This window comes from Muscardinus avellanarius (assembly GCF_963383645.1).
Source record: "Muscardinus avellanarius genome assembly, chromosome: 16".
Classification (NCBI taxonomy): Eukaryota; Metazoa; Chordata; class Mammalia; order Rodentia; family Gliridae; genus Muscardinus; species Muscardinus avellanarius.
Genome location: NC_137802.1, coordinates 14,869,870 through 14,890,457, shown reverse-complemented (window position 1 = coordinate 14,890,457; position 20,588 = coordinate 14,869,870). Strand labels below are relative to the sequence as shown.

The window sequence follows — 20,588 nt, the reverse complement described above, 5'->3', positions numbered from 1 at the left end:
TGATCAGTATTCAAAGGAAATGAGTTACAAGTGCAGTTTGGATTCCACAATGTTCTAAGAGACTGGGCGTGGCTGCGGAGTCAGGCCACGTGGACACAGAACTAAGTCACCCGTCTGAAGGACGGGGCATGCAGAGCGACTGGGCAGCGACCTCGGGGCTGCTCCCACGACCGGGGACTGGCAACGGAGGGTCTGGAGCATCTTTAAAAAGGATTCTCTTCTTAACATGTATTATAAAATGGTCTCTTGATGAGTATATGGAAAATAGATGCAACGATGACAATCTGTTTAATATGTGTGTGTCTTGGGCATGTATATATATCAAAAGGGGAGCATTGTACCTAACTGGAAGCAGGATACAGTCTGCGGAGGCCGGAGTGCCTTAAGACACAGTTGATCTTCCCGCAGCTTGCCGACTGCTAGGCCCGGGCGGGCTGGCGGGTGCGTCCTGCGTGTCCCACTGCAGCGCCTCCCGCCCTCTGGGACTACTCCGACGGAGGCGGCTGCGCCTCGTTGACGTCACTGGTCTTGCTTTCCGTGTCATCGTCTGACAGCTCCAGGGAAGCCCCCTCAATGTGCAGCTGGCGCCGGCCGGATCGGCTCGAAGAAAAGCTGATTGGGCCGCCCCGCCTGGGAACAGGAGTCACGCGTGTGTTAGGCGCTCAGCCCCATGGTGCTGTGATCTCCACGCCCGCCTGTCCCTGGACACCTGGCCTTGCGGGAGGTAGGTGAGACCGGGAGCAGCTTTGTGCTTTTCCGCCCCACGGTCCCTGCCCAGGAGCAGCCAGGCCAGCACACAGTGTACGGAGCAGGGTCCAATTCAAGACAGTCTGGGATAGGAGTGGTAGGAAAGATGGATCAAGGCTGCTGACCAGCCCTTTCCTATGAAAGGGCCAGAGAACAAGTTTTTTACTTAGGCTCTGTGGCCACCTACGGTCTGTCAGCCTTAACACTTTAAAACTGTAAAAACCGGCTGGGCATGGTACCTGGGAGGCTGAGACAGGAGGATGACAGGTTTGTGGCCAGCCTCAGCAACTTAACCAGACCTGTCTCAAAATAAAAAAGTAGGGCTGGGAATGTGGCTCACAAGTAGAATGCCCCTGAGTTCATTTCCTAGTATCACCACCCCCACCAAAAAAAAAAATAAAAAATAAAAAATAAACATAAAAATAAAAAATCCTTCTAGCTCGCTGGCCATACTGAACATGCCAAGACGGCAACCTGCTTTCCCAGGGAGTGAGTTGAGCCTTCGCTCCTCATCTCTGTGTGGGGAAGAACAGGCATCAGCTCCCTGGGACCCCGCTGCCCTGCCTTGAACGGAGGCGTGACCCCCCCCCCCCCGCCTCGCGCTCACCTCAGCCGGTTCTTCAGCGTGCTGACCTCGCGGCTCAGGCCCTCGTTGGCCTCGGTGGCATCGTCCAGCTCCCGCTGGAGCTTACGCCGGGACGCGTTGGCGCGCGTCGCCTCCTCCTCGGCCTCTTCCAGCTGCCGCTTAAGCTGCTTCATCCTGGCATTGGCCTTCTCCATCTGACGGGGGAGGACAGGCAAGATGGCAAACTGGTGAGCGCAGCCTGTGGTCACACCTACACATCGGTGCACTCTTACACCCTCCTAAACGTTTGGGGCTGGTCTAAGGCTATTTATTTATTTATTTTCCTCCCAGACCTATTTTATACTTTATTTGGAAACAGGGTCTCACTAAGTTGCTGAGAGCCTCACTGAGTAGCTGAGGCTGGCTTCGAACCCGCGCGATCTCCTGTCTCAGCCTCCCAGGCGCGGGGATGACAAGTGTGCGCCACCGCGCCCGGCTGGTCTGAGGCTTTTTAACTTGCCTGCCACTGGCAGCAAAGCCAACAGACCGTGCCATGTTAACAGATTTAAAGTAAACCTGGAGTTCTGTTTTTACCCAGGAGTTTTCTGCAGAAAATAACTTAGTTTTATACATTCACAAGCAGCTTATGAGACTGTAAAAGGAAATCACTATTTTTACAAAATGCAGAAAATCACCAGCTGTATTTTTTTTTCTTTTTGCGGTATTGAGGATCATTCTACCTTTGAGTTACACCACTAGCACCCCCCTTTTTTTTAATCTTTATTATATTTATTTTTGTGGTACTGGGAGTGGAACCCAGGGACTTTCTACCTCCAGGCTATACTCCCAGACCTATTTTATACTTTATTTGGAAACAGGGTCTCACTAAGTTGCTGAGAGCCTCACTAAGTAGCTGAGGCTGGCTTCGAACATGTGCAACCCTCCTGTCTCAGCCTCCCAAGCGCGGGGATTACAAGCGTGCGCCACCACGCCCGGCTTTAGTTTTATTTTGAAACAGGGTCTTACAAGGTTGCTGAGGCTGGTCTTGAACCTGCCACCCTCCTGTCTTAGTCTCCCAAGTACTGAGATGACCACGCCAGGCCCAGCAGCTGCAGATAGTATCATGCCTTTTCACACCTCCTGCGAAGTGTTTCAGACACCATGGATATAAGTAGAGTCACCAAGAGCACCTCCACTAGATCCTGCACTCCTGAACTTACAGAGACTGGACAGTGCCCTGTGGGTCCAGCTCACGCCCACCCTGAGCTGCCCTTGGTGTTGCTGGGCCTGGGTTCTGGGGTAGGAAGGGGTGCCTGGGCTCACTGACTGGAGCAGGGACCTCAGGGGAGGGCCGGGGCCAAAGGCAGCGGCCGGTGAGGACCACTGGGGTCCATGAAGTGCGTCTGCTTTCAGTTTCCACTCAACACCACCTGCATCCGCTTCCAGCCAGGCAGTATTTCATGACCGCCCACGATGCCCAAGAAGTGCTGGGCACCGGGGAGATAACCAGGAGTGAGAGTGTGCAAATCCTCTGCCCTCAGGAAGCGTGCCCCCGGGTGGAGGAGTGAGATGACCTCTCTGGCTTCCTCTCACCCCCTCCCTCCTCTTCCCAGCTCTGGACCCGGGCCCAGGAGCGGCCGGTGGGGCCCCAGATGGATGGTTGGAACGTTGGAATGACGGTTTCACACGGTGTTCTCCTACGTCGGCCGCGCGCCGCCCTGGCCCGCACACCTGCTCTTTGTACTGGTCCGCGTGCCGCCGCTCGTCCTCCACCTGCATGAAGATCTCCTTCAGCTTCTTCTCCGTGCGGCGGACCAGCTTGTTGGCCGCTGCTCGTTCCCTGTGAAAGTGATGACAGTGGTTTTGAAACAGCTGGAATCCTATTTTGAGGGAAGAAAGGACTTTCTGAAGTTCTTTTTCTTTGGGAGAAGACCCTGCTCGGATCATTGAAGTTTAATCCCTCAGTGCTGACAGGGAGGAGAAGCGCACTCCTCTAAACATGCAGGTGTTAATCACTTCATGCAGTGGTCTTGGGGGATCTTTTCGGGGTGCTGGGGACTGAACCCAGGGGTGATCTACCTCTGAGCCATACCTCCAGCCCTTTTCATTTTGAAACAGGGTGTTACTAAGTTGAGGAGGCTGTCAAACCCGCAGTCCTCCTGTCTCAGCTTCCCACCTGGGATTGCGGGTATGTGCCACCAGGCCAGGCCTATCCAGTGACCTTTGGAGCAGCAGATGTGACACAAGCTACCTGTCAGTTATGTCCAACAGACTTTTTTTGGTACTGGAGATTGACCCTAAAGGCATTCTACCTCTGAGCTACTCCCCCATCCCTATTTCTCCTTCTTTACTTTGAAATAGGGCCTCCCTAAGTTGCAGAGGGCCTAAGTAGCTAAGCCTGGCCGTGAACCTGTGATCCTCCTGTCTCCGCCTCCCCAGCACTGGGATCACAAGCGTGCGCCACCACGCCCGGCTCCCCCATTTTATTTTTTTTTTACTTTATTTCTTTTGGTGGTACTGGGGTTCCTGGAAACCCTTCTACCTCTGTGCTATACTCCCAGACCTATTTTATATTTTATTTGGAAACAGGGTCTCTTAAGCCAGTGCGGCTGGCTTCGAACCTACGTGATCCTCCTGTCTCCACCTCCCAAGTGCGGGGATGACAAGCGTGCGCCACCACGCCCGGCTCCCCCATTTTATTAAGTGATAATTTCTACTTAGAATTGCTAACTACTATGATGCAACACTGACAGCTAACTTAAAAAAAAAATAACACCAAAGCTCACACATTGGCTCTCTGATCAGAAGTCAAACAGCTTCTGGGTTCTACATGTTACTATTGTTCCAGATAGAGAGTCAACATCTTTGGAGGACTGTGTGGAAAATAGAGTTGTTTTGTTCCTTAAATGCTACCCCAAAATGGACTGTCAGATGAAAGAGCAAGTTCTGTTAATTACAAGTAAAAACAAAACCCAGATTGTTTTATTGCAGCCCGGGGGAGTCTCTGGGGAGGTGGGTGCTGGCGTGGAGGCGGCCGTGCTGGGCAGTCGGTGACTGACTGCTCTGTGAGAGTTGGCCAGAGCCGCGTGGCGCAAGCCCTTACTTTTCACCGTGCTTTACTACTGCAACATGGAAACTATTAGGCAATCTCTTCCCCTGGAGAAGAGAAGCTTTTACTTTTGTTAAACTGCATTTCTTCTCTGCCACCAGCTTGGGAAGTGGACTCAGGACAGAGCTACACATTTGACGGTGCCCAGGAAGCCACGGGACAGTCTGAGCGGCCCAGCCTCCCTGACTCCTCGTGGAGGCCGCCTGCCCCGCCAGCCTCGTAACACCGTCAGCCTCTCTTCGAAGGCTTCCACCTCCCACCCTGGCATGTGTTCCTGTCGTCTCTCCTGGCTGGGGAGCCACACACCGGCCCGGGGCCCAGCCTGCGGGTGGCTGGGGGCAGTGAAAACCTTACTTGGCTTCCTGTTCCAGCTGCTCCTCCAGCTGCCCGATCTTGGCTTCCAGGGCGGAGATGGTGGCCTTGAACTTGGACTTGACAGCGCCCTCCAGCTCCTGCAGCTTGGCCTTCAGCTCCTTGTTCTGTCTCTCCAGCTGCTGGCGCGCGCTGTCGCTCTTCTGGGCAGCGCTGCGCTCGGCCGCCAGCTCTGTGGTCAGCGTGTCCACCTGCAGCGTGGTCTTGCGGAAGCGGTCGTTGAGCAGCTCCATGCTGCTCTGCTCCTCCTCCAGCTCCTCCTCCAGCTGCGCGATCCGCGCCTCCAGACGCCGCTTCTCGTCCAGCAGCGCCGACCTGGCAAGGGCCAAAGGGGGCTGAGGGCGCCACTCCCCACCGGCCCTTTCCCTGCACCACCACCCTCTGGCGATCAGCCCCGCCCTATACTCCGTGGTCTAGACCACGCTGGCCTCCCTGGTCCCAGCCGGTCAGCCCTGGCCTGGAACACCACGTGGCCTCCGTTACCTCCGTGCTCTCTCTGTCTTTCACACACTGCGGCCTGGATCAACCCTCACAGTGTCAACAGGATCCTGGTATTCCCTCACTTAATCTCTACTGGTTTCCCAGTGGACTGAGAGTAAGATCACGAAACCCGACTGTGGGATGCAGGGATCACATACCAAGGAAGGGCACGCGATGAGTACTTGATACAGTGATTCCATGGAGAAACCTAGTGTGTGTGTGTGTGTGTGTGTGTGTGTGTGTTTGTGTGTGCATTCTAACTCTGAGTTATACCCCTAGCCCTATTTTACTTTATTTATTTATTTTTTTGCAGAACTAGGGGTTAAACCCAGGGACATTCTACCTAACCTAGACTCCTAGCCCTATTTTTTATTCTTTATTTTGAAATAGGGCCTCCCTAAGTTGCAGAGGGCCTCACTAAGTAGCTGAGGCTGGCTGCAAACCTTTGTGATCCTCCTGTGTGTCAGCCTCCCAAGTACTGGGATTACAAGGGTGTTTCACCACGACCAGCTACAAAGCTATCTAATCGGAAGGAAAGAGAATGGTTTTGAATGAAAAATGAATTCAGAGGAGGGTTATATCTACAGGACCTGCCGGAGAGAACAACCCTGGGACACTAGTTCTGAGCCAGGCCATTGGGCCTGGCACAGGGGGTGTCGGCCGGGTGTCCAAGCTCCGCATCTCGAGCTCATCTTTGCAGACTAAACAGATGAGCAGGCCCGCTGATGATGCCTATGCTAGGTGCCAGGCCCAGCCTTGGGCCAAGGCTGCGGGGCCCCAGCGCTCGAGATGCCTGCCCTCCCCACCTGCTGCCGGAGACTCACTTGCCAGAAGCGCTGTTGGCGATCTCGTCAGCCAGCTCATCCCTCTCCTGCTCGGCGTGCCGGCGGGCGCGCTCGGAGGAGGCCAGTTCCTGGAGAAGATCAGACCATCACTTACGCCCTGGGTGTTACTGTCTCCATCTGTGAGGGGACGTCGGCTGTGCAGCCTCACTCCCTTCTCCGTGCAGCGCAAACTGCAGCTGAGTCGTGAGAGCGAAGCTGGCAAGCTCGCTGAGGATGCGGGGCCAGCCACGCGAGCGTGGTGCCAGCCACTGGCAAAGCCCTGCGGGGAGGCCTGGCCTGTGGAAGGCTTTGCGGCCACTTCCAACACAAAAGGCGGCCACATCCCCTCCCCCCTCAGAGCCACAGTGCCTGCCTCCCCCTCCCCCTCTCTCATTTTGGTACTGGGGATTGAACCATGAGCATTCTACCACTGAGCTACCCCGCAGCCCTTTTTATTTTTTATTTTGAAATAGGGTCTCACTAAGTTGCCCAGACTGGCCTTGAACCTGCAATTCTCCTGAATACCTGAGATCACAAGTGTGTGCTACTGCACCTGGCAAACCTGATTTTTTTTTTTTTTTTTTTTTGTACTAGAGATTGAACCCAGGTATGTTTTACCTTTGAGCTATACCCCCCCAACCCCAGCCTTATTTTAATTTTTGGTTTGAAACAAGATCTCACTAAATTGCTGAGACTGACCTTGAACCTGTGATCCATCTGTCTCAGCCCCCAAGTACTGGGATTACAGGTGTGCACCACCATGCCTGGCAAGCCTGGTGCTTTTTTTTTTGGTGGTATGGGGGTGGAACCCAGAGGCTTTCTACCTTTGGGCTATACTGCCAGACCCATTTTTCTATTTTATTCGGAAAGAGGGTCTCACTAAGTTGCTGAGAGCCTCACTAAGTAGCTGAGGCTGGCTTCGAACCTGCGCGATCCTCCTGTCTCAGCCTCCCAAGCGCGGGGATTACAAGCGTGCGCCACCACGCCCGGCAAGCGTGGTGCTTTTTAATATAAACTGAGCACAAACTCTACCCTGAACCCTAAAGGGAAATGAATGATACCAGTTATGGCCTTGCAGTGTCGAATACTCAGGCACACTAGACAGACCAGTGAATGTGGAGGCAGTGGTGCTCGCAGGGCTCCTGTGGGAGGTGCCGGGCTCGCGGCTGCAGCGCTCAGGTGCTTGGAGAGCTGGGCCTCCGGCATCCTTGGAAAGATGCCTCGCTATGAAAGCACCAAGGCTGGCACGTGACTGGGTCAAGACTGACACGAGAGACGTCTCACACACCTGAGAACTGCATCATCTCTCTTATGTTATGGAAGAGGAAATCTTCACACAGGAAGAGAAGGACACTAAGTCCCGAGGTTGGTCAGCAGCTCTTCTCCTGCCCCTTTCAAAGAAGCTGCATTTGGCAAGTGCAGGTCAGGCAGCCCTGCCATCTGGCCTCTGCGCCCTGGAGGCTCACTGGTGCCTGTGCCTGGCCGGCCGGGCTCTAGGCAGGCGGGTGGTCCTACCGGACAGCGGAAAGGCCCTGGGGCCCTTCAGCCGGGAGGACAGGGGCGTCTGAAGGAAGGAAGAACATCAGAGAAGCAGGGCAGGGCAGGGCGGGCTCAGTCTCTTCTCCCTAATGAAATGTGACTCCTGCCTGAAAGCTGGGACCAAGCACTGCTGGCTTCAGAGGTGACTGAGGCCATGGCAGCCCCGCCATCACCTGTGGGACAGGAGCACTTGGACATCACTGGCCAGCTCCGTGAGGATCCAGAGCTTGAGCATTCTACTCACTGATAAAATAAAACACTTATTTTGGTGGTACTGGGGGTGGAACCCAGAGGCTTTCTACCTCCGGGCTATACTCCCAGACCTTTTTTTTTTAATACTTTATTTGGAAACAGGGTCTCACTAAGTTGCTGAGAGCCTCACTAAGTAGCTGAGGCTGGCTTCGAACCTGCGCGATCCTCCTGTCTCAGCCTCCCAAGCACGGGGATTACAAGCGTGCGCCACCACGCCCTTTTTCAGGTCCTTTTTAAATATTCCTGACACCTAGAGAGCACCTTTTCTGTTTTGCCAGCCAAACTCTGCTTTTGGTAACACTGGATCCAGCTTTGCTCTGTGTATGTATTGGGAATTTAAAAATAGAAACTCACACTAACACATTTCAAGTTTGTATCTTTCTTGGTTTACATAGGTTTTGACCATTCTTCCACCCTTCGTTTATGCAGAAGTGTATATATATATTCAAGTGTGCCGTACACAGAGTTCCATATTATATACAACACTTCATTAGTCCCTCCCCTCAGGAGAACTTAGAAAAAGAGATTAATGAAAGAGTAACTGAGCCGGGCGTGGTGGCGCACGCTTGTAATCCCCGCGCTTGGGAGGCTGAGACAGGAGGATCGCGCAGGTTCGAAGCCAGCCTCAGCTACTGAGTGAGGCTCTCAGCAACTCAGTGAGACCCTGTTTCCAAATAAAGTATAAAATAGGTCTGGGAGTATAGCCTGGAGGTAGAAAGGCCCTGGGTTCCACCCCCAGTACCACCAAAAAAAAAAAAAGTAACTGGATTACAAGATGATTCACTCAGGAATTCAATTAAACATGCTTCTCCTTCCAAGCCTCACATGAGTTGGCTTACATGTAAGCAAGGCCGCTCTGCACCGCCAGGCTAGGGTTAAATGAGCCCAGCGCTCACACACCAGATGAGTGAGCGCCCTCCCTTCCTCTTGAGCCGAGGGGTCTAGAAGGTGGCTGACGAGCTAGCAGACAGCCCCTGGCCTCTGGGCAGGCAGGGAATACCCACGAGCAGCCTCAAAGTGTGATCACTTTCTTTTTGCCAAACCAAAGCAAGGAGAAGGTCATTAAAAATGGATACTAAGTTATACTTGGCTAAAATCTATTCATCTGACCCAGAGGAACTGCAAGGGCAAATATCTGCTGAGCTGGCTAAGCAGACAAACCAACCTCCTGCAACTGAAGGATTTCTGCTTCCAGGCTCTTCAATTTCTTCTCACTTTCTTTGGATTGGGCAAAAATCTCGTCTCGAGATGCACGAGCTTCTTCTAATTCACGTTGGTAATCCTTCATCTGTGCCTAGGGTTAAATAAAAAGAAGGTTTTGGATGCAGCTTTCATTCTTAGGTTTTAAACATAGGATGTCTTTTCTGGATGATGAAAGTAACACACGTTCAATGTGAACACAAAAGGCTACGGGGTGACAAAGATCACACGAGGACTATAGATTAAAATCTCTTATGGATATATTCAACAAAATAGCAAACAGGCTGACAACACAGTAAAGGAATGTACAATAGGATCAAGTGGGGTTTGTCCAGGAATGTAAGGTTGGCTCGATGACAACCGTGAGTGAGTAGACGTCTGATCAGCCATGTACACAAAAGACACTCTTAACAAAATACAGTATCTTTTTCATTATACAAACACTCAAGGTGGGGAGGGGCTGGGGTGCTGTGTGCATGTGTGCCTCTCCACCTTGTACCCCATTAAGACGTGTGATTATGAGGCACCAGTAAAAAATAAAGGGAATAAATGCAACCGATCAATTTTAAAAAAGAAAAACAACAAAACACAAGGTACAAAGAAGGAAAACTTTTCAACTCTGATAAAAGGCACCAGTGAAAACCCGACAGCTAGTATCATACTTAATAGTCAAAGACTGAATGCTCCCCCTAAAACATCAACAAGATAAGGACGTCTGATACTGTAACGTGCGAGAAAATTCCTATGGGCGTTATTCTTAGGAGCCCAAAGCAGAAATAGCCCAAATGTCCATCTACTTCTTAATGGAGGGATACAACGTGGTGTATCTTCACACAATGGATATCATTCAGTAATACAAAAGGCCACACATTGTATGACTGCAGTTATATGAAAATGCAAAATCTAGAGACAGAAAATAGGGTAGTAGGAGGTTAGCACTGGATGTGGCAGAGATGGGGACAAGTAGTGATAGCTAATATATAGTTCCTTTTAGGAAGGACCCAAACACCCCAAATTAGGAAGTTGGGTGTGGTGGTGCACACTTGTAATCCTAATACTTGGGAGGCCGAGACAGGAGGATCGTGCAGGTTCAAAGCCAGGCTCAGATACTTAGTGAGGCTCTCAGCAGCTTAGTGAGACCTTGTTTCCAAATAAAATATAAAATAGGCCCGAGAGTGTAGCCCAGAGGTAGAAGGCCCCTGGGTTCCATCCCCTGTACCAAAAAATCCCAAAAACAAAACAAAAAAACCACAAGCAAAATTAGGTAGTGGGATTCCATAACCCAGAATGAACTAAAAAAAAAAGAAAAAAAGAAAAAAAAAATGCTTTAAATAGGTGAATTGTCTGGTATGCCAATTATAACTTTTTTTTTTTTTTTTTGCAGTACTAGGGGTGGAACCAGGGGCATTCTATCTCTGAGAGACACCTCAGCTCTATTTTTTATTCTTTAGTTTGAAACAGGGTCTTGCTGAGTTGCAGAGGGCCTCACTAAGTAGCTGAGGCTGTCCGCGAACCGCGATCCTCCGGTCTCAGCCTCCTGAATGCTGGGATCACAAGCGTGCGCCACCACGCCCGGCACATTCTTCTAATTAATTACCTTAACAATCTATATAATTAGCTAGTCAAAATAAAAACCTTTGAATTTAACTTAAAAGAAAGGGTAGAAGGAAGCATATAAGTTACTCAGAAGCCCATTATCCAGAGATGACTCTCCCACCCAAACTTTTCTCTGTCAGTCCGTCTACACTTCTAAATATAAAAGTCTGTATGTGTGTGTATAGGTGTGAGCTACAGAGCCCGCATGGCATCTCCTGCCGTCATTCCACACACCCCATCACTCAAATGGTTAGCAGACCATTAATGTTTAGGCTTCGTCCATGTTTGCTATCCTAAGTAACACTGATAGGGAAAAATTTCTTTGTACTATGCTAAACCAAGTTCTCAAGATGTGGAATCACTAGGTCAAAGAGAAGGGCTTTCTAATGTCGTGATTCACCACCCACAAGAAGTTGTGTTTCTGTACGCCCACACTGGCGGCAAGGGGAGGCGAGCAGGGGAGGCGAGCACAGGCTGCCCAAACGGATTAAAACACAGGCCAAGCTGGGCGTGGCGGCGCACGTTGTAATCCCAGCATTAGGGAGGCCGAGATAGGAGGTTCGCGGCCAGCCTCAGCTACGTAGGCCCTCTGCAACTCAGTTTCGAAAGAAAGAATAAAAAAATAGGGCTGGGGATGTTGCTTTGAGGTCAAATGCCCCTGGGATCCACTTCCAATACCGAAAAAACAAAACAAAAACACACGCTGTAATCCCAGTACTTGAGAGGCAGAGACAAGAAGATTGTGGGTTCACGGACAGCCTCAGCAAATAGTGAGACTCTCATCAACCTAGTGAGGCCATGTTTCAAAATCTAAAAAAAAAAAAAAAAAAAAAAAAGCAAAGGGCTAGAGGTGTATCTCAGAGGTGAAATGCCTCTGGGTCCAATCCCCAGCACCACAAAAACATCAACAATACAGGTCACACGTCACTGTGGTTGTGACATGAAACTGGCACATCATCTAGGGATAGTGACAGTTAAAACAGACCAAAAAGTTCTACGTATAACTGTTCACAGCACCCAAAGGGAAACCACACAACCTTCCCCTAAGGGCAACCCACAGGGTCACAGCCCAACAAGGCGCCCCACCTGTTCACTCCATCCCAAAAGTAAATCCTGGCCAGGCATGGTGGTGCACTCTTATGATCCCAGTACTTGGGAGGCTGAGACAGGAGGCTCCCGCAGGTTGGAGGATGGCCTCAGCAAGCAGCGAGACCCAGAGGTAGAAAGTCCTTGGGCCCAATCCCTAGTAACACACACGCACGCACGCACACACACACACCCCTGTAGACAAAGCAGGTCTGCGTGTGCGCCTTCATGGCTGCTGCCCGGCCCGCGGCCCACACCTCGCCCAGCGGAGGCGCCCACGGGGCTCACGTACCTGCAGTTTGCGGAGCTGCTTGATAACTTCGTCCCGAGCTTTGTTCGCAGCCTCGATCTGAGCTTCCAGGTCCTTCAGGTCGATCTCCATTTTCTTCTTCGAAGCCACGGCCAGCGCCCGCTGCTTCCTCTCGTCCTCCAGCTCTGCCTCCAGCTCCCGCACCTGGCAGACGGCAGGGGGTTAGGCACAGCTGGTTAAAGCCACAGCCTGCCGTCACAGGCGGGCTCCGCTCCTCGGCGGGTGGACTTTGTTACTCTCAGAGCTGGTCTCTGCCATGGAGCAGCCCTTATTCTTAACAAATCCTCATAGCTCAATTTATTATTTTTTTTAATGGTACCGAGGGTGGAACCCAGGGGCTTTTCCTTGGAAACAGGGTCTCACTCAGTTGCTGAGAGCCTCATTAAGTAGCTGAGGCTGGCTTTGAACCTGCGCGATCCTCCTGTCTCAGCCTCCCAGGCGCGGGGATTACCGGCGTGCGCCACCATGCCCGGCTATTTTATTTTTTATTTTGATCCGGCTCTCAGTAGCTGAGTTTAAAAGGATCTTTAACCACCACCACCTGGCGGGCACACACCGATCCTGCTGGTGCTTATAAAGGGACCCGAGAAGGCAGAAACCTGCCTTCAAGCTCACAGCCCGGATGGTGCAAAGACAAGATACGAGACGGTGAGATAACAATTTAACAAACAAAAGGCCGGGAGAGAGAGACAGAATAGGGAGCACCTCGGAAGACGCCCGGGCACAGCCAGGTCCTGGAGCCGAGAGTGCCCGGCTCGCCTGTGCAGAGGTGCGTGCCCGGCACTACCAGAAACAGGTGTGCCGAGGTGGGCGGGCCCAGATGATGGGGCCTCAGACCCAGGTGCCACTACGTCGGCCACAGCAGGAAGGAGGTGGCCACTGCAAGCCGTCCAGCAGGGAGGGACAGGGTGAAGGCCAGCGTTAGAGAAGCCGGGCGGGGGACAGGATAAACAAAGGAGGCCAACGAGAGCGCGAGGGGAGGCAGCGCAACTGGGGCGCAGGTGCAGCGCCCAGCCACGTTTTACTTTAAGAAGTGTTTAAAGGCCGGGTGTGGTGGCGCACGCTTGTAATCCCAGCATCTGGGAGGTTGAGACTAGAGGATCGGGTTCGCGGACAGCCTCAGCTACTTAGTGAGGCCCTCTGCAACTCAGTGAGACCCTGTTTCAAAATAAAAAAATAGGGCAGGGGGTGTAGCTCTGAGGTCGAATCCCTCTGGGTTTTACCCCCAGACCGGCAAAAAAAAAAAAAAAAAAAAAAAAAAAAGAAAAAAAAGAAAAAAAAGAAAAAGAAAAAGGCCAGGCATGGTGGCGCACGCTTGTAATCCCCACGCTTGGGAGGCAGGAGGATCGCACAGGTTCGAAGCCAGCCGTGCTGGCTTAAGAGACCCTGTTTCCAAATAAAAAAAGTATAAAATAGGTCTGGGAGTGTAGCCCAGAGGTAGAAGGGCTTCCAGGAACCCCAGTACCACCAAAAAAAAAAAAAAAAAAAAAAAAAAACCACCACCAAAAAAACCAAAAAAAAGTGTTTAAAGTGTGGTGGCACAGGCTTGTAATCCCCACGCTTGGGAGGCTGAGACAGGAGGATGGCATAGGTTCGAATCCAGCCTCAGCTAGTGAGACCCTGTTTTCAAATAAAATATAAAATAGGTCTGGAAATATAGCCCCTGGGTTCCACACCTAGTACCACCAATAAATAAATAAATAGATAAATAAGTAATTAATAAAATAAAAAAGGTTTTAAAGCAAGCTTTTTTTTGGCGGTACTGGGGATGGAACCCAGGGGCATTCTACTGCCGAGCTACACACCCAGCCCTATTTTTATTCTTTATTTTGAAACGGGGTCTCACTGAATTGCAGAGGGTCTCACTAAGTAGCTGAGGCTGTCCCTGAACTATGATCCTCCAGTCTCAGCCTCCCAAATGCTGGGATTACAAGTGTGCGCCACCACAACTGGCTAAAGTAAACTTTTAAATTACAAGTTTAACACACATTCAGAGAAGTATACAAATCATAAGTGCCTAGCAACTTTTTTAAATTAGAAATTTCAGCAGGGAGCTGGTAATCCCAGTACTTGGGAGGCTGAGACCGGAGAACTGCAGATTCGAGGCAAGCCTCGGCAACTTAGCGAGACTGTGTTTCATATTAAAAGATAAAATACGGTGTAGCTCAGAGGTAGAATGCCCCTGAGATCAATCTCCAATAACAAAAAAGTACAAATATCTGCCTTTTTGTCTCATAAGGAGGAATTTCACGTGGATGTGTAGTGTGAACGACAGAAATCATGATCCTCGTCTGGTGCGCTGTCTTTTTCCCCCCGAGCTCCCACTGAAGGCTTTTCTGATGATGAATAGCCTGGCTTACTGCAAACAGCAATGATACTATCTGAGAAATAGAAAATCTGAGCTCGTTACAATAAAATCTCAAACGACCAAATGTACTAACCTCCTTCCTCCTAAGTGTGTCCTACAAGGACCCGCGTGGGAACCGGCTGGGAGAAGGCGGCGCCTCGCCCGGGGCCCACCTGCAACCCACCTGCTTAATCAGCAGCCGCTTCTTCTCCTCGTTCTGCTCGTCTCTGGCCTGCAAGTCCCTCTCAAACTGGGCCTTCATGGCCTGCATGTTGACCTCCAGGCGCAGCTTGGCGTCCTCCGTGGCCTGCAGCTCGTCCTCCAGCTCCTCTAGCTGGGTCCGCATCTCCTCCACCTGCTGCTCCAGGGCCCGCTTGGACTTCTCCAGCTCGTGGACCTGAACGGCGGGAAGCACAGGGAAGGGGTGAGGCGGCCGGAGGCCCGAGTTAAGGCCCACGGTCCTCGAGGGCCACGCGCGGCCACTGTGGCCACCCCTGACCCGCCTGGGGCCCGTGCACACATGCTCCACTTCTCTAGGCTGCTAGCCTCATTTCAGAAATGCCATTTAAAAATCAGAGTACCAGCCGGGCGTGGTGGCGCACGCTGGTAATCCCAGCATTTGGGAGGCTGACCCTGGAGGATCAGGGTTCGAGGACAGCCTCAGCTACTTAGTGAGGCCCTCTGCAACTCAGTGAGACCCTGTTTCAAAATAATGAATAAAAAATAAGGCTGGGGTGTAGCTCAGAGGTAGAATGCCCCTGGGTTCCATCCCTAGATCTGCAATAATAATAATAATAATAAAAACAATAAAAACAAAACAAAAAAAACCAGAGTACCAGCTGGGCGTGGTGTTGCATGCCCGGGCCTGGGGAGGCTGAGACAGGAGGATCGCAGGTTCGTGATCAGCCTCAGCTACTTAAGTGAGGCCCTGTTTCAAAATAAAAAATAAAGCCAGGCGTGGTGGCGCACGCTTGTAATCCCAGCATTTGGGAGGCTGAGACCAGAGGATCACGGTTCGCGGACAGCCTCAGCTACTTAGTGAGACCCTCTGCAACTCAGTGAGACCCGGTTTCAAAATAAAGAATAAAAAATAGGGCGGGAGGTGTAGCTTGGGGATTGAATGCCTGAGTTCAATCCTACTGAAAATAAATAAAAAACCCAGCACCAACTTCATTGTTCGCACACGTCTGTAATAGTCCTCTGCTGAGGGGAGAGCTTCTGTAAAGCCCACACGACCGTGAGTAGGGTGCCGGAGGGACCTGCCCTGTGGGACAGGCCTGCGAGCACATCTTACCGTGGAAATCACTTGCACTGGCAAGGCGCACACACAGACTTGTTAGTGGGGCGGGCCCAGGAGGCAGGGCATAGCTGCTGCTTTTTTTTTGGTGGTGCTGGGGGTGGAACCCAGAGGCTTTCTACCTCCGGGTTATACTCCCAGGCCTATTTTGTATTTTATTTGGAAACCGGGTCTCACTGCGTTGCTGAGAGCCTCACTAAGTAGCTGAGGCTGGCTTCGAACCTGCGCGATCCTCCTGTCTCAGCCTCCTAAGCGTGGGGATTACAAGCGTGCGCCACCACGCCCAGCTGCTTTTTTTTTTTTTGGTGGTTCCAGGGGCATTCTACAGCACTGAGCTTAGCCCTACTTTATTTTATTTTATTTATTTATTTATTGGTGGTGGTACTGGGAGTGGAATGGAACCCAGGGGCTTTTCTACCTCCAGGCTATACTCCCAGACCTATTTTATACTTTCTTTGGAAACAGGGTCTCACTAAATTTCTGAGAGCCTCACTAAGTAGCTGAGGCTGGCTTCAAACCCGTGCGATCCTCCTGTCTCAGCCTCCCAAGCGCGGGGATTACAAGCATGCGCCACCACGCCCGGCAGCCCTACTTTATTTTGAAACAAGGTTTGCTAAGTTGCTGAGGTTGGCCTCAAACCTTCGATCCTCCTGTCTAGTCCCCCAAGCACTGGGATTACAGGCGGACGTCACCACGCCTAGCGCAGGGTACAGTTCTAAGAGGCCTGGTCTTACCGCTTCTCCATGCCCAGCACCGAGCTGCATGCCCCCGCCTCCTGCCCCGTGTGATCCTCGCGGCCTGGGAGCGAGGCTGGTGCTGCTGGGTCCCCCAGGGCTCATTTCTAAGTGGCATCTGACACTCAGGAGGCACCAGACATGTGTTTGCGGAGTGAACATGCGAGTGTTGGTCACGTTCCGCAGTGCAGTGGCGGTCACCTCCACCAGGGTGGCCCTGGCCCTTCTCTGCCTCCGGAGTGATCCCCTGGGCACCCGGATGTAGGAGGCCCAGCGGGAAGACGGGCCAGGCTCCCCTCACAAATGGCCAGACAGCTCGTGTCTCATGACAATGGGCCCTGACCTCGAGCAGGTGTAATGTCTGACTCTGAGGACACAGGGTTTGAGGGCTTACGAGGTTTCCCGTGGTCAGAACGAAAGCCCAGGAAGAGCCGGGCTGGAAGTCCAACTCTGAGTGCCAGGCCCGGGTTCTGTGCTCCCCACAACAGCATGCACTGCCGCAGGGCGCGTAACAAGCAGACGCTCTTGGGGAGGATGTGCGTGGTGGAAAGGGGTGCCGCGCAACAGAAGCTTCCACGCCAGTAAGAGGCCCCAAAGCCACGGAAGCCCTGGAGGCCAATGGCGGGCCTCCCGGGGAAGCCAGGCTCCCACCCACCCCGCGTGGAGATGGCTGCCCCTAACCTGCACCTCAGGGGGCTCACGGCACCTAGGCCTGATGACCTGGCCACTCCGACCTCGGAGGCCCCCCTCGGAGCCCGCAGCCACTCACGTTCTTCCCCACGTCGTCCTTGGAGCTCATCAGGTCCTCCATGTCTGCTCGGAGCTGCTTGTGCTGCCTCTCAAACTCCTCCTTGGCCTCCAGGGCCTCCTCCAGAGCCCGGGACAGGGACAGGGCTTTCGTTTCTTTCTCTCTGGCCTCTGCTTCGGCCCGGTCCCGCTCTTCGGCATAGCGAGCAGAGATGTTCTTCTCTTCGGCTAACAGCTGTGTGGAAAGATGAAACAGTAAAAACAACACCAGCGACTATGGGTCTGGCTTACTGCTCAGAAGGCCACCACGGGCCCAGAGTCCCTGATTTTTTTGTGGTACTGGAGGTGGAACCCAGGGGCTTTTCTACCTCCGGGCTATGTACTCCCAGACCTATTTTCTATTTTATTTGGAAACAGGGTCTCACTAAGTTGCCGAGAGCCTCACTAAGTAACCGAGGTTGGCTTTGAACCTGTGCAATCCTGTCTCAGCCTCCCAAGCGTGGGGATTATAAGCATGCGCCACCATGCCTGGCTAGAGTCCCTGATTTGAACAGCCCAAACTTTCTGAGCACGGACATGACACCACAAGTGGAAAATTCCACAGCTGCCCTCACGCGATGGGTTGTGGGCAACACGCAGGTCACTAAAAATACAGTGACCCATCGCCTCAGGCCACGAGCATGAAGTGTGCGTGAAGGGGAAGTGAATGTGGTGTTTGCAATTGGAAAGCTGCTTGTGTAGAGACAAGTCTTCCCAAACGGGAGAAAGCCCTAATCTGAAACACATCAGGGCCCAAGGGTTTCAGGCAAGGAATGCTCAACTGGAACTAAATTTTAGTTAAACACCCCCCCCCCTTTTCTAATTTTTATATAAATATGTATTGCTTTTCATTGCCTTGAAATAAGAAGACATTGTCTTAAACCCAAACGACAGAAGCGAGTCTGGCCAGGAGGCGCGGGGCGAGGCGGGCCGCTGAGGACCCACCTGGTCAAACTTCTTCTGCTTCTTCTCCAGGTTGGAGACGATCTGGCGCTGGTGGTCCAGGTCCACCGTCAGGTCGTCCAGCTCCTGCTGCAGGCGGTTCTTGGTCTTCTCCAGCTTGTCATAGGCCAGCGCCTTCTCCTCCAGGCGCTGGCTCAATGCCTCCACGTCCTTCAGAAGCTTCTTCTTGGCTTCTTCCAGACCCTCGATGGTCCCCAGGTCATCGTCCACTTTCTTCTTGGTGTCGGCCAACTAAGTGTCGCGTGAGGAAAAGCAAAAGGTGAAAGGATTCAGTGGTGCTTGCATGTGGGGAAGAAAAAGGGATGCTTTATTTTTTTCCTTTCTTCTTGTTTTTTTGGTATTGGGAATTGAACGCGGAAGCATTCTACCTCTGAGCTACACTCTCAGCCCTTTTTATTTTATTTTTTATTTTTTTGCGGGTTGGGATGGAACCCAGGGGCATTTGACCTCTAAGCTACACCCCCTGGCCAAATTTTTTTATTCTTTATTTTGAAACAGGGTCTCACTGAGTTGCAGAGAGCCTCACTAAGTAGCCGAGGCTGTCCGTGAACTGCGATCCTCCGGTCTCAGCCTCCCGAATGCTGGGATTACAAGCGTGCGCCACCACGCACGGCTTATATTTTATTTTGAAGGAGGGTCTCAGCTGCTCAAGTTCTGGGATTACAAGAGTGTGCTACCATGCCCAGCTTCTATTTTCAATATTACAAATTATCACTATATGATTTTAAAACAAATGAATCTTAGATGCTAACTGAATTCCTTAGCTAAGAATCTGTACAATGGCGACGAGATTGAAACCTTATGTTGTTCTCTAGACCTACATCTTAATTTTATATTTATTTATTTTTGTGGCACTGGGGATTGAACCCAGAGAGGCACTCTACTTCTCCGGCCCGATTTTATTTCTTATTTGGAAACAAGGTCTCACTAAGTTGCCAAGGGGCTTGCTAAGTTGTGGAAGCTGGCTTCAACATCCTCTTGTCTCAGCCTCCTTATTACTGGGATTACAAGCGTGCATCACCACGCCACACCTATTTCTTTACAGGCCTCTAACATTATTTTATTTATTTATTTGCAGTACTGGGGATGGAGCCCAGGGGCATTCTACACCCCCAGCCCTATTTCTTATTTCTTTATTTTGAAAAACAGGGTCTCCCTGAGCTGCAAAGAGCCTCACTAAGTAGCTGAGGCTGACCGGGAACTGCGATCCTCCGGTCTCAGCCTCCCGAATGCTGGGATTACAAGCGTGCGCCATCACGCCTGGCTGTACTCTAACACAGGTTACCCTCCTTGGGCTGGGTCAAAGAAAAAAACATGTAGTGGGCTTAATTTAGTCCAAGCTAATTAACTGTCCCAAATGGAGTTGAAACAGCCCTGCGTAGCGGGCCATTCGCTGCTAAGAACGCACATCCAGGCCACCACAGCTGCGTAAGGAGGACACGTACCTGGGACTGCAGGGCCAACACCTGCTTCTCCAGGTTCTTCCTGGCCTCCTCCTCCTCCTCCTGCTGCTCCTGAAGACTGTTCTTCTCCTCTTCCAGCTGCCGGATCCGACTGCTCAGGTTGAGTTTTTGGCGTGTCTCCTCTTGAAGCAGCTCCTGTTTATTTGTTTCAAAAGTCAGCACTCAAGTTATAGCTATCACCAAAGCACCTCGGTCTCATCCCCAGCACCTAAAAAAAAAGACCTTCCCCACAAAAATACCTCTATTAAAAATGTAACTGCCTAAAAAACAAAGTCTCAGTGGCTGAGAACCATCCAGTGACACTGGAAGACACAAATGCCTTAAAAACACACACGATGATTTTTTTATTTTTTGGTGGTACTGGGGTTCCTGGAAGCCCTTCTACCTCCGGGCTACACTCCCAGACCTGTTTTTACATTTTTATTTGGAAACGGGGTCTCCTAAGCCAGCGCGCGCGGCTGGCTTCGAACCCGCGCGATCCTCCTGTCTCTGCCTCCCAAGCGCGGGGATGACAAGCGTGCGCCACCACGCCCGGCTCCACAGGATGATTTTTTAAAATAGCTCCTAACCCAAATCGTGTTTCCAGCTTGTTTGGGGGGTAGCAGCAGCACCAGGGAGCTTGTGAGGCCCTCAAGCACCCTCTTCTTCCTGCTGCCCATGTGCCCCATGTCTTCTAGGATCCCCTCCTGCCCACTCCCTGCCTCTGTTCAGACACTTGGTATCGCCCACTGATGACCTGGTCTTGGGCACCCCCTTCTATTTTTTTTTTTTAACGTGTGTGTGGCACTGGGGATGGAACTCAGGGGTGTTCTACCTCTGAGCTAACCCCCTGCCCTATTTTATTCTTGTTTAAAACAGGATCTCACGGGGAGGCTGGCTTTGAACCTGTGATCCTCCTGTCTCGGCCTCTCAAGTACT

General features: G+C 51.7%; 1 protein-coding gene across 4 annotated transcripts in view; it reads right to left on the bottom strand.

Moving 5' to 3' along the window:
* Nucleotides 1-485: 485 nt before the first annotated feature.
* The window catches only part of MYH10 (myosin heavy chain 10), a gene marked incomplete at both ends in the record, with an annotated part of 167,806 nt that continues 147,703 nt past the window's right edge, over nucleotides 486-20,588 (bottom strand). For all 4 annotated transcript variants that reach the window (XM_080714203.1, XM_080714206.1, XM_080714204.1 and 1 more), the window contains 11 exons: nucleotides 486-630; nucleotides 1,355-1,527; nucleotides 3,044-3,152; nucleotides 4,776-5,108; nucleotides 6,098-6,186; nucleotides 9,054-9,182; nucleotides 12,063-12,224; nucleotides 14,612-14,824; nucleotides 17,228-17,440; nucleotides 18,190-18,438; nucleotides 19,653-19,805. In XM_080714203.1, coding sequence (XP_080570329.1) covers nucleotides 486-630; nucleotides 1,355-1,527; nucleotides 3,044-3,152; nucleotides 4,776-5,108; nucleotides 6,098-6,186; nucleotides 9,054-9,182; nucleotides 12,063-12,224; nucleotides 14,612-14,824; nucleotides 17,228-17,440; nucleotides 18,190-18,438; nucleotides 19,653-19,805 — 1,968 coding nt within the window. The remainder of the gene's footprint in view (nucleotides 631-1,354; nucleotides 1,528-3,043; nucleotides 3,153-4,775; nucleotides 5,109-6,097; nucleotides 6,187-9,053; nucleotides 9,183-12,062; nucleotides 12,225-14,611; nucleotides 14,825-17,227; nucleotides 17,441-18,189; nucleotides 18,439-19,652; nucleotides 19,806-20,588) is intronic.